At 49.0% G+C, this 13,540-nt stretch overlaps 1 protein-coding gene and 1 long non-coding RNA gene across 2 annotated transcripts in view; both read left to right on the top strand.

The window, feature by feature from the left end:
* The window catches only part of LOC146593633 (acid-sensing ion channel 2-like), a gene marked incomplete at its 5' end in the record, with an annotated part of 93,677 nt that extends 93,526 nt beyond the window's left edge, over nt 1–151 (top strand). Inside the window, one exon of the mRNA XM_085308943.1 lies at nt 50–151. Coding sequence (XP_085165069.1) covers nt 50–151 — 102 coding nt within the window. The remainder of the gene's footprint in view (nt 1–49) is intronic.
* Nucleotides 152–157: 6 nt separating this feature from the next.
* On the top strand, nt 158–770 carry LOC146593632 (uncharacterized). Its single transcript, XR_014896348.1, has 2 exons — nt 158–224; nt 662–770. It is a non-coding gene; the product is annotated as an uncharacterized LOC146593632 (long non-coding RNA).
* The last annotated feature ends 12,770 nt before the right edge of the window (nt 771–13,540 follow it).

Below are 13,540 nucleotides of genomic sequence, written 5' to 3'. Positions count from 1 at the left end.
GGGGGGGGGGGGTCCCGCGCTAACGCTGTCGCCCGCTCTCGCTCCGCAGAGCACGTGCGACCCCATGCCAAATCATTCGGAAACCATCAGCCACACTGTGAACGTGCCCCTGCAGGCCACCCTGGGAACGCTGGAGGAGATCGCCTGCTGACACCGGCCACCAGCTCCACAGTGCCAACACCTAAGGAAGGGAAACTGCACAGGAAAGCAGGGACCGAGCTCAGGTTTGCAACAGGGGGAAAATAAATAAATAACTAAAACACGAAAAAAGAAAAGAAGAAAACCGCTATGCATTTAAAAATAAATATATATATATTTATGTATATAGATATATACATATTATATATACTCTGCCAAAACCAGAGAGGCACCTTGGACTTGACTTGCGTTGTCCTTTCCTGTTGGGGGGTGGGCTGGGGGGAAGGAGGGGAAGGTGGTCTTCAAGACGTGAAGGCAGCGGCTCGTTTTCGAACTGTGCGAAACAAAAGCCAACAAACCGCAGAGCGACGACAACAACAACAGCAAAAGAGCCCACCATTTCATATACTGCCAAATGTACAAAGCACTTGCATGCCAACTCTTTTTTATGGCAATATATATATATATATACATATATATATGTATTCCTAGCTGTCTTTATAAGCTCTGTTCCTCTTTACAGTCTCTGATTTTCACTACCGAGAAGGAATTCGCGGGTCCAGCCATCCCCTGAAATCACCATTACTAACGTCGTAGGCTGAATTAGAATAAAGAGACAAACAAAGTCGCAAGCTCTTGGATTCTTCTTCCGTTCTTGTCCTTCGTGTCAGTCCGTGATGACTCTTAAGCTCGGCCGGGCGCCGCGAGGCCGGCTCGCCTCAGAGCTTCGCGTCACCCAAAGGTGAGCATCCTTGGGACGGCGCGGGTGGTCCCCGCCGGGCCGGACCGGGCGGCTCTCGGTGGATCCACGCCGCCGCTGCTGTGTCGTGCTCCTCCGCCTGTAACGCCGCTTGTGTAGTCCGTCTTCGGCGGGGTTGGGCACGGGGCGGTGGTTTTCTTTTCTTTTTTTCTTTCTTTTTTCCTTTTTTTTTTTTTTTAATTTTCCTCCGTTAATTTATTCTGTGCTTTCTCCTCATTCTCATGACTGATATTAAAGCTGGTCTTGTGGAAATGGCCGGGCTGTGTCATTTCTGCCGTGCCCCATCCCCAGACCCGGTCCCCTCGGCCGGGTGATGGGCAGGCGCCGAGGCGAGCCGTCCTGGGGCCGATCCTCACCCCTTGCCCCCCGTATTTCTTTCGCCGCCCTCCTCGCRCACCCAAGCATCACGCTGCGTGGGCACACGTGGTGCTGATGCCAGCCCTTCCTCAGCAAGGTCCTCATCTTCTCCGTGACGGCCCCTGGGCTCAGCATGTTGCTTCTGCTCCTCAGATGCCCGCTGAGGTTGGGCTGGCTCTGCTTTTGTGCACTGTGGCCACCCATTGGAGTCTCATTTATGAGTCACCAGGAGCACCGAGGGAACTGGGTGCCTTGTTAAAATGATGTGGTTTTGCCCCAATAAAGAGAGAAAGCGAGTTTCATGAAGCTCCAAACCCTGCTGTTTTCTTAGCCCAGAGAAATGGGAGTAGGCTCTGTGTGTGTGTGTGTGTGTGTGTGTGTGTGTGTGTGTACATATATGTGTGTGTATGTATGCGCACGCGCATGTGTGCACGCACCACTCCATGGCCAGTGAGTGTCAACAGTGTGGTGGCTGTGGCCAGCTGCAACGGAGAGCACCAGAGCTGGCCTGCAAAAAGCCGTTTCCTCAGCAGTGCTCCTAGAGCCCTGACTCACAGGAAGGCATCCAACCAGCTACGGGAGCAGAAATCAGCCTGGATTTGCCCACGGAGGATGCTGAAGGCTGGGTTAGGTGGAGGTTCGGGTCTGAAGGCAGAGGCTGATGGCCAGCTGAGGGAGCACGTAAGTTAAGGGTCTATCCCTGGGAGAAGATGCAAATCCAGCTTCAGAGCTGGGCTTGATTCTTGCACTGGCTTTTGCAGCACAGAAATGCCTTTCTTCACCTCAAGTCCTGCTCCTGTCCAGAGCATGGTGCAAGAGCAGGTCCTGGGGACAGCTGGCATGGCTGAGGAGGGCACCTGTACCAAAGAGCAGGGGCAGTATGAGATGAACAGGCTTTAGCAGAATATTACTGGCACCGTTTGATAGCCAGCCCTGGAGGAACTACCATGGGACCTGGCRGTATTTAGACATCTCAGCTCATGGGCTATTTCACTAAATCCTTGGGACAGCCCTTTACTAAAACATGTTTGAGTACCAAGCTTGTATCTCCACTCGAAAAAGCCACATAGGCTCCTGAGGTATCGCCATAAACTCTACACTGCGTAGACATGGCTCAGACAACAGCAGCAACGTGGTGAGTAGGTTGAAGGACCTCACGCTGAGAACAAACTGACCCAGAAACCAGAAGCACCAGAGGCTTGCAAAGTTTGTAATTGCCTTTTGTGTCGTCCTGGGGGCAGCAGCCCCTCCAGGCATGGAGGAGGAAAGCAAGCCACCACTCCCTGCCCTTTAGCGGTCTGCCCCATGTCCTCCGGAGCGCCTCTTGCCTGCCTGTTTGAGCTGGASGGCAGCAGATGGTGGAAGAAGTTGAACAAGTCTTTTAGCCATGATTCCTTCCCTCCCTTCTAGGAAATCCCRTAAGTGGACAAGGCGGGTTGTGCCRGCACATTYGCACTGGGTTTAGCAGCTTTAATACTGGTGGGTTCATGCTTGCCCAGAAGTTCTCTGCCATTTCCACCACTACCCCCGTGATCGGATCTGCCCAAGGGCCAAGGCTGAGTTTCACCCGTCAGCAATGCCAACAGGTCCAGCTGCGTCCGTGCAAGCGTGTGCATCTGTGGCAGCCTCTACATGGCACTGCCTCAGACCCGGCGGGTTTTGGCCCTCTGCTTCCCTGCAGGAATCTGCCTGCACGCTGACTGGCCCTCGGCACACTTTYGGCTGGAAGGTTCCTGATGTGCCCACGGGGCTGGGAGACGTGACGCTGATCGGAGCTGTCTGCTAGGCTCTCAGACAGGCTCTTAGCACCGGCACTGATTCAAGAGGCCTCTTAGCATTAGCTGCCTGCCCTCTCCTGCCTCAAGAGCTGTAACTGGGGAGAGGAGAGGATGGTGGTGGAGGAAGGGGGAGCTGAAATGCAGCAAGCCTGGGGTGCAGCAACGCTGCCTGAGTCAGTGCTAGCCCCATGGAGGCAGCAGGGAGGACTGCTTTCTGGCCCAAAGTGGACAGGCAGAGTCATCCTCACCACCAGCTTTGTGTGTCCTAAAATTTGGCTGCTGCATCTATTGCTGAGGGCAGAGCAGGTAGCCTGGACACCTGGGATTTGAAGGCAACGTCAGTAATGCAGCTTCCACCTCTATCTGCTATGCGTTCGCAGTGCAGACACCAAAAGGCAATGAGCATGGCCTTGTCTTAGAGGGCTCAGTATACGTAGATAATTTCAGAGCCTCGCACTGGGCTAGGCCAGGGAATAGTCTTCCAGCCCCAATCATCCCACCACTGACCTTCCTCCCACGCGAAAACAAGCCTCATTCAGGCAGCTGCTCGCAGAAAGGCTGCTGCTGAATTGCAGAGGGTTCAAAGGAGAGCTGCAAGAGCGGCCTTGAGACTTGGCAAGCTGCCTTCTCCTGAGACAAAAGTTCAAGTCATTTAATCTAACAAAAGGAAGGTGAAGAGGTGGCTTCGTGGGTCTACAAATTCCTCTGTGGAGAGATTTCTAATAAAGAACTTTTTAATCYAGCAGACAAAGACAGAACAGGAGGTCACAGCAGGGGTGGGTGTGAGATGCATTCAGATGAGAAGAGCCTGCCTGGTGGCCATGGTGGGTCCCTGAAGTCTTTAAATCAAGAGGCATCTTTTTTTTGAACATGAGATCCCACTGCAGGCCCCCATGCCCAGGCAGTACTTTCTGGTCTGGGTTACGGAGAAGGTCTTGTCAGATGATCTTAAAGTGCTGAGAAATGGAGAATCGTGGCCAGCAATGGGCACCCGTGCTCAAAATCACCTGAGCCCTCTTGTACTCCTTACAGCATCCAATATTTTGGAAGTTGCTGGGACCGAGACTGCATGGCAGCCTGTACCTACCTGGYTCACCATCTTTGCACCCAATACACAGGGTCTTGAGGTTACTGGCATTTCTTGCCAGGCTTCATGCACCAGCCAAGCAAAGGTGGAGCCCTCTCCACAGGACCRGGCACAGAACTTGGGATTTGAGCCTGCTCTGCCCTGACTTCATCCTGTCCCCTAAAAAGCCAGATGTGCACCTAATTCTCCACCACTAGCTGCTCACAACCCTTTTACTTACCCCAGGACTTCACATCCAGAGGCTGGCCAGGTCTTTGCACGGGAGTCGCTTCTTCACTCCCAGCTATTTCTGCAGTTGATGTCTTTGACTTTCAGGCTCCGAGGGGTAGTTTAAAACCTGTCTACATTTCAATTGCTTATCGCACTGAAAGTAGCGGGATCTCTAAGAAAGACTGGCAGGGAACAAATAATTATCACTGGGTACAAACTGTTTCTCTGTCAAGGATCTAGCGTGGCGATTGATTAGAGGCGCTGCACGTTGTGTTGATGCCGGGTGTCTTGTCTAGCAGCTGTAAAGCCAAATTCATACTCAAAGAAAGGGAACATTAYGCCACGTCCTGGGGATGGGGGCTGAGGACATGTCTATCCACTCTTTRCACTAATTTAACTGCTAGAAACAGCTCGGCCTTTGCAGGCCGTTGTACTCGACGGACTCTCAGTGGCAGCAGGCAGAGGGGCATCACGCTTCATTCTGCATGTGCTTAAAAAAAAAAAAAGAAAAGAAAAGAAAAAAAAAACCTCTTTGTTACTCTGTTCTGCACTCATCCAGTATTATCCTGTGTCTTAAAACTGTTGGGTGCCTGCAGTGTGCTTGCTGGGGAGACCCTCCTTTGCTCCCCCGCCCCCAGTCTATGCTCCAGCTCTCAGACAGGAGCTGCAGACCAGAGTTATAAAACTCCTTGCACCAAAAAAAATAAATAAATAAAAATAAAATAAAAATCTTGTTGCTTTTCCCCTTTCAGGATGTCAAAAATAAGTGAAGCTCAGCTTCCTCAGGTTGTGAAATGTGTTTTGTTTCAGTTGCTGGAAGGAAAAGAAAAAAAAAATCTTTGAAGATGTTGGCTTTGAGCTGAAGCCAAGAATAGCAAGTTATATTTCTTAAGGAAAATGATTATTTCTGCTCATAAGGAATGCCTGCAGAGAATACAGCCATGGTTGGAGCATGGTGTAAAGGAAGGCCCTGTGCAAGAAGAGTCTCTTGGCTCTGGCTGGGATAGAGCCTGGCCTGATACTCTCACCCTCGTCCTGATGCTCTTACCCACATCCCTGCTCCTGACATCCCAGTTACTGAGTATTCAGACCCTGAGACAGAAGCTCATGAAGTGGGAGAAGCTTCATGAGAAGGTGCAGCATTCCATGAGGACTTTAACACTTTGGTGCCATGGGGTGCTACACCATCTTGTGACACCTCCTGGAAATAGCTCTCAGGAGCGAGGAGTCCTTCAGCTTCCTCCCAGTTTGTGCAGGATGGYGCTACAGACCACACGACATGCAGCCACCTGCCTGGCCTGGCCTCCCCACCCAGCCAAATCCCCGCGCCGCTTTACGGGAGGGACATGCTGTGACATCGCCAGGCTCTTCCCAATCGTGCTGAACCAGGATTTTTCTCCAGCTATTCACTAGCCGTATTCTTCCATGCTCACCGGCTGCTCTCTATGCCCCGAGCGATATCCAGCAGCAAGCCTCCCAGAAATCATGAGATTGCCTTAAATAGTCATGAGACTTCTCCTTAAAAGAAATACATATTGGATGGAGGGGAGGTTTTTCGCTGTTGTTTTCTTTTCCTGTGCCTCCCACCTCCAGAATGAGGAAGGTGACATTCGTTTCACAGTTTCAAATGCTCAGGAGGAAGCCTGGAAACGTGCAAAGAAAACTGCTATTCTCACGCAAATCCTCTGCTTCCACCCACCTGCACAGTGAGGAGCTGGTGAAACACAGGATATGCTCACAGGAGTTGGCAGCACAGTGCCACCAATTCAAAAGCCCAACGGGACTTTCCCAGGGCATGGCACACCAGAGGATTTTCCTAGACCCGGTAACCAGACCTCGTCTCACTCATCTAGCTCTAATCCTAGCCCCCACCAAGATTTGCAAGCAGATATAGCAGTTGTCGATGTGCTGAGGCTGGATGGAGTCGTGAACTGGAGCCAGGAACTGTAGCTGTGCTGTTTTTTTCAGGATGTTGTAGAAGATCATGAGTTTAACACTGTCTCTGGAGGAAACATCGATTATGAGCTCTCATTGTCAGCCCAGTTGTCCGTTCATCCRTCACCCCCAAGCAGCTTTCAAACCCACAAGCTCATTCCAAGGAAATTTGGCAGAGGGCTCTCAGAAATAATCCAGATCCTGTGCATTGAATGGGTATTGGTGGTTGATTAGAAGACGGGCAACCAAATTGGTGGCTCTGCTGGGATGAAGGCCAGCACTGCTCAAGCAGCAGCGAGGCTGACAGGAAGTGCTGTGACTGATGGACCGTGTACATGGCACCAAACTGCTCACCATGTGTGCTGCCTTTCCCTGGAAGGGTTGTCCTAGGAGGCAGAGGGTGCGACATGTCTCTCTTGTACTAGGSAGCCCAGAACTGGACACAATACTCCACACGTGGCCTCACCAGGGCTGAGCAGAGTGACAGGATCACCTCCCTCGACCTGCTGGCAACGCTCTTCCTAATGCACCCCAGGATWCCACTGGCCTTCTTGGCTGCAAGGGCACATTGCTGGCTCATGGTCAACTTGTTGTTCACCAAAACTACCAGATCCTTCTCCACAGAGCTGCTCTCCAGCCGGTCAACCCCTAACCTGTGTTGGTGTGTGGGGTTATTCCTCCATAGGTGCAGCACCCTGCATTTGCCTTCGTTGAACTCCGTTGAGTTGCAGCTCTAAGCACCTGATAAACTATTTGCTGCAAATTATCCCTGCTTTAGCTTTGAGCACATTTCAAACAAAGGAGAAAGGAATGTAAAAACATGACACGAYGCATCCTCCCTACCCTGTACTGCCTATCTTTTGTTAGGCTGCATCTGTAGAGCACAATATTTCATATCCAGTCTGTTGATCTGTCTAAAGAACAGGAGAAGATTTGATGGCTATACTGCAGCTCCTTTTYTGTTTCTGGAAAATAAGGTCATTCTCATCTGTGTACGCTTCCCACTCTGTGGAGTAAGATCATTCTGCAGATTTCTATTTTGGGTGGCTGTGTCTTTTTTGACAATCAAATTCACTCCCTGAAAATCAGCTTTCTTGATTATTTATTAATATTTGCTACAGCATAGAAATCATCTACTGTGAAAGTCTGTGGGTACCAGCTTTCTGCTATCCGGACCTGGTAAAATGTTTTCTGAGTTTTCAGTCTAAATATGGGGATTCAGAAATCTTTTCTGGCTCCGCTTCTTCCAGTGCTTATTCCAAGAGTATATTTCTTTTCTGAATCTTTTCATCCATTGGATGTTCCATAGAAGAGCAGAGATTGCAGCTCACTATGGGCTCAGCAATCGTAAGTATCTGGAGGATACAGGGATGTGCAAATTTAGACCAGAACCAAGCTCCTTGAGGTCCACCCTACAATGAAGCAGAGTGTTTTTTCTCTTCAAAAAAATAGGTTAAAGGGAAGAGAGAATTTCTTGGGTGATTAAAAATCAAGCAGTCTGCATCTTCTTGGCCTGCTTGATGTAAACTAGCTGAGATGGTGTCTCACTGTGCTATTGGGATTCGCTACGTGGTAGGCTGGGTTTSATGTCTCCTACCTCCTTCCTGGTGGCATCTTCTTCTTTGCTTTTAACCTTTGGGCTAGCCAGGGTCAGAGGAGCTACATTTGGGCAAACTAGGTGCTGYGGCTGCAAGCAGACACATAACAGGAATCATAATTGCTTTAAGTGAAGATGATGGCATTCCTGTGCTATTCCTGTATGAGGGAAAGAGATTAAAACAACGCAGAGCCCGAGATGGGAGCGCTTGGTCAGAAGCCTTCACTGCCAGGGTCACAGGCAGTGTCATCTCAGCTCTGAGCTGCCCCAAGCTGGTTCCCATTTTGGAGCCGTCCTTCCAGCATTCAGAGGTGAGCTGTGACCTCCAATCTCTCCAAAACAACATGGTGAGGAAGGGTCTATCCGAGCTCTTCTTGCTTATTTTGGGTGACTTTGCAAGGTGTCCCGTCACAGAGGAAAACTGGCAGAGCTRTTTCTCAGACCAGGCAGAATTGCAGCTCTCTTCCTGCACGTGAATGTGTCTGGGAAAACTATAACAGCTCATGAAGCTCCCACCTCTGCTGGTGGCAGACATGGTGGTTGCTGTAGTTACTACTGGCTAAAGCTCGCATGGATCAAAGTCTATCTGCCAGGGAGGTTTCAGGAGAAGGAATCTTCTGCACCAAGTCTGGTCTCAAGTCTATAGCAGCATCAGCCGGATTTTGCAGCATAAGATGGGTCGATCCCATGGGCATGGTTCCACCACCTTCTGCGTGGATTTCCACTCAGTGGGGTCTTCTGCCACCTCCTGGAGGACATGTCCTATGCTCAGCTTCCTCACCACTCTTTCTGGGCTGTATATCCTATCTCTGCAATTCCCCTTGCTTGGAGGCAGGTTGCTTGGGGCAACTAGACAACACATGCACAAGTTAAAAAAAAATCATATAAATTATATCTTTAAAAAAGTATTGAAATATGATAAAAGTCGGAACACCTGGGAGGGCTCAGAGCTCCTCAATGGCCTACAGTCAGAGGTAGAATCATATGTAAAAACAGTAACAAGTTGGATTTTCAGCACACAAATCAGACACCTGACACTAGTAAAGAGCAGACTCCCAAGGCCACCAGAATGAATTATCACTGGTCACTAGTGGAAGTACCCATGGAGTAAAACATGTAAAGATGAAATGTCTCAGAAGTTTCAGAGATGAACACAAGAAAGTAGCTAAAAAATAGAAATCTTGAATTAGCCTTAGCCAAAGCAGATGGGAAGAATGGGGCTATACATGCCAGAGATCAAGAGCTGAAGCTGYGCGAGAAGAGGCCACTTTGCCAAGAGCAGCACTAAAAGCGCATGAGGCTTCGTGGGCAAATTAGTGGAAGATGGATAGACCCTCTGAGCCATGTGGTTGGAATCATTACACCCGTAAATTGTTTTAAATGGTCATGAAGTCAAAGGCCTCTGTATTTGTAAGGTAATAATGGCTAGAAGTTGTTCATGTTCCAGCTGGTGCTAGAACGGCACAAGGCATGGGARCAGCAGCCGCGCTGCTGTCTGAGGACAAATCCCCTTGCTTTGGGGAAAAAAAAACATTGCAATCCCAGCTCTGGCCTCTGTCAAAGGCCTTTGTTTGAAAACAGAAGCTTTGGGGGAGAAAAACAAATGTAATGAAAAGAGAAAATGGTTTACTGCTCTCACCAGCCGAAAAATGGACACTTTGCTTTGAAATCTGCAAACAGGAAAACAGTTTTCCAGCCAAAAATTTCAAACACAAAAGGTTCAGCTTTTGAAGAAGAATAAAGACACTTCCATGCACTGAGTTAAAAAAAAAGAAAACTTTTTTGTTTGATTTTGGTGGGAACTTTGGCTGAGGAAAAACAAATTCCCATCAAAATCAAACAGAAATGTTTTTTTTTCCTTTCCTCAGCCAGTCTCCCATCCAGCCTTTTCAGTCAGACAAAACCTTGTAGGCATAAAACTTAAAAAAATATATATATTCTAGTAGGTTGTTGCTTCCTTCAGGGAAAGATTTCTACCAAGAACCAGTTATCTCTGCAGTGTGGATGGGCCCAGTCTCTGTCCTATGGATACTCATAACCTGATTTTCAGAGGGCCACRTGCTAGAAGGTAGCACATTTCCTACCAAGATTGATAGAAGGCCTGGCATCTGGTAGTGTTTGGTGTTTTCTCCCAAGAAAAGGGATACATTCCTTCAGCAGCACTTCTCCGGGTCCTTCTGGCAAGGGCTGGGCAATGAAAAGATAACTCAGGACTTTGGGGAAACTTGTACAGACACAGCAATGCTGGCCAGGGCTTGGTGCACACCCATGGTCCCAAGAGAGCCCTCATGATGGGTGTCCCTGTGCAGTCCTTCACTGGGAACCTCAGCTGCAGAGCACCAGACTTCTTCCCAAAACACCCTTAGAGTTGACCGCTGAGTCCATCTCCCAGCTAGGGTCTTACCAAAGATGCCTCCACCCTTCCCATCAAAGATGCCCTGCCATAGRGGGAAATATCTCAGGAACCTGTAGTGGCACTGAGCCTGAACAGCAACAAGACCCTTGCGTCCTAAGCCCTGTCCTCTGTCGTCAGCACCAGATGCACATGACCATCTTTCCTTGATAACACAGTGGCCACCACATTGGCTTTGYCTCCACACTGTAAGGAGCTCTCTGCCTCCCTCCCGCCCTTTCTCTGCCCTCTGGGGCATGCTGACAGCCCCAGGCCACCCAGGTTGTCTATGACAACTGGCTTACTAGGCATATCCAGCAGAAACAGCACAAGGACTCATTTATGCCAAGACCTCAGCAGGCAAGTCTCATGAATTACACTCCCAGAACTTTGAGTCTCCGACTGCCAAAGCCTTTGGCCAGCCACTACCAGATCCAGAGGGATTTACAAGGATGAGAGTGCTAGAAGAATTATGAAAATACAGACCAAGCAGAGATGAGAAACCCTCGTTATTCCTGTGATGAGAGAAAGGATGCAGAGAGTGGTCAATAAAATAAAATGAGATGGAGATGCAACAGCTGCCCCAGCTGGGGCAATCCAAGCTTGCACCCTTGGCAGACACCAGAAGATCCTGTCTTAGATATAAGGCTGGAAGCGCTAAGCTTCTTTAGGCCAGCTGCTCACACAACAGAGAGTTTTCACAAAGCAAGCAAAGATCTTTCTTCCTGGTTTACAAAGGCAGAAACAAAGGTACGAACTTAGAGCCTGCAGGTAGCCTCAGTGCTTGCTGGGAGGAGTTTATTATTGAAAGACACCCAGGGACTGGAATCRATGAAACAAGCACTCTGTTGGTATGAATCTGAAAACAAAAACATCTTTCTACTCAGCTGTATCCCAAGGCCAAGTTGACCTGACTTATAAATGTTTGACGAGCAGCAGTGTTGAAGGCAGCGCAAGGGCACTGGGGTCCTGCATACCTGCAAGGCAGTCGGAGCGCGGCCCGCAGAGGAGCAGGGCTGTGGGAGATAAAAGCAGGTTTGAAGTGTGCAGACAGCGTAGCTGCGGCTCAGACAACATCTCTCGTGTCTTTCGAGCAAGGCGGGGTGGTGCGGGACTGGGCGTGCAATTTATCCCATGCCATCAGGAACTTCYCTGTAGTTTGTGAAAAATAATGCTGTTCTTTTTAAGAATTGCCAGAAATACAGTTTATCAGAGAATTTGCACTAGAGCAGATTTTCCTTGTGTCTGTAAGCCAGACACTGCCCCTCCCAAGGCTTCAACCAGAGGGTTGCTTTTTTGCACAGTTGTTACAAAATCCAGACAAAATCTTTTAAAAAAGCCCTTAAGTTCAGRTGGCCCAAAACACATTTCTATATCATGGATTTTTCAGCCTTTTCCCTCCTCTTTTTAAAAATCAATGAACTGCAGACTGAAGGGAGAAGAGTACTGAATTTGGAAATGTCAGAATAAGTAATATTCTTTTTGTGTCTGCTTTTCCAAAACCTTCTCTTTTCTTGGCCAGTCTTGTTCACTGAGTTCACCCTGCATTCAGAGAGCTTCTTTCTCTTACCTCTCACAGATATACTTTTCAGGCAAACATTTCTTTTTCTTATCTGGACCAAAATGCCTCCTAGTCCATGCTTGGGGGAGTCCTTCAAGGTATCTGAAAGCATCTGGCAGTGAATCCAGGGTACCTCCAGCAGCCTCTATGTATATGGCCACTCCTGTCTCCTGTCCAACATCTGGCTTTTCCCATTACAGACCTAGCAGGATCTGAAAAAACAACCACAGGTCTCAGCATGCTTCATCCTCCTCTCTGAGACCTGCATCCTGTGGTGCCCTGCCCCAGGTGAAGCTGCTGGAGCTGAGCCGCTTGTGATTGTTAGGTAGCATGAAAAGAGCGTTGACGGGATTCCCCAGCTGCTCAATTCTCTTCTGTCCCAAGAGAGCACTGATACTCAGTAAAAGGCGCTTAATGCAGCTTGAGAGGCTGCCTGTGGCAACCAAAGGTCCTGYCTGGCTGTCGACAGACCTAATTACTGCACATGGCCTCTGGATTTCACTAGCATGCTGGAATGAGAGAGTCCTTGAACTATGCAACMTCACTGCAATGCAATAAGTAGCCCACCATAAAGCCACTGAAGTGCAGCTCTGCTTGTGTCAGGAGCGTGGTCCTGCAGTAAGATACTTGCATGCCAGCATGTCTGGTAGGTCTCAGATTTGAGCCTGAGTAACCATGCACAGAGCTCAGAAGGTCTCAGCAGAAACAACAAGCAAAGTCCTGTTCTTCCACTTGTCTCACCCCCACAGAGTACTTGCCCTGCTGCTACCTGGAGGCTCAGGAAGACAGTGTCCCCATGCCCTAAACGACCCAGTGCTCAGCAAACTGGTTGAATCTAGGTGCAGGAGGACATAGCCTGCACTCCTGAGGCTAAACGCTGCTTTGCAAAACCAATATTTTTGCTCTYACTGCCCTGTTCTGCACAGATACAAATTAAATCAGCCCAGGAGGGCTGTCCTCCGTGGTGGTGCTTTCTGTGGCCCAGCCAGCCTCCCAAAATCCTGGAAGCAGACAACACAGAAACAAAAGGGAGAAACCCGGATGATCTTTACCACCTTCTTGTCATCCCCAGCACATCTCTTGCATACAGACACTTCTGGTCTCATCATCAGTGCATCTCCCAGAGGGATCCTTCCCCTTCCTTTGGYCAGCTCATCTGCTAACACTCAACCTTCACGAAGACCTCCACAGCATAAAGGCAAAATAACAYCCTCTTGGGATGAAGCACGTGACCRAGATGTACTGTTAGGCTGATGTAATTGATATAAAAGCAGAGAAGGTCACTGTTGTGGGTCTGATAAGAGAACATGACAAAGCTGTTATAGCTACCAATCTTCCCTTTAAAGCTGACAAGTCTTGAAAAATTAAAACGCATGTGTCCATCACAGTTTTCCCTCTGGCTTTTGTGCGCAAGTGAGAGACCAAAATAGCAAAGTGATGACACCTTTGTCTTGACCACTTTGCAGGGTGCCCAAATGCCAGCTGTTAACACCCAGCATTGCTATCATCCCACGTCTGAAGGAAAATACACCCGAGCACAAGGGGACAACTCTYCTCCCGTGTTCCGACTCGTGATTCCCTATTGATTTTCTCCTCTCCGACTCACACCAGCTCCAACAGGCTCTGCAGTGTTTTCTAGGTACTTCTGAGTAAAGTGGGTTCAGCTTTGGGAGTCCCTCTTCCAAGGTCATACAATTTGTGGTGGTTTGTTCTGTAGTGAACAGG

This window comes from Rhea americana, unplaced genomic scaffold (genome assembly GCF_003343005.1).
Source record: "Rhea americana isolate MKP2758 unplaced genomic scaffold, rheAme1 scaffold_287, whole genome shotgun sequence".
NCBI classification, from domain to species: Eukaryota; Metazoa; Chordata; class Aves; order Rheiformes; family Rheidae; genus Rhea; species Rhea americana.
The sequence above is the reverse complement of the archived record's forward strand: the minus strand, read 5'-3'. Positions and strand labels throughout refer to the sequence as shown.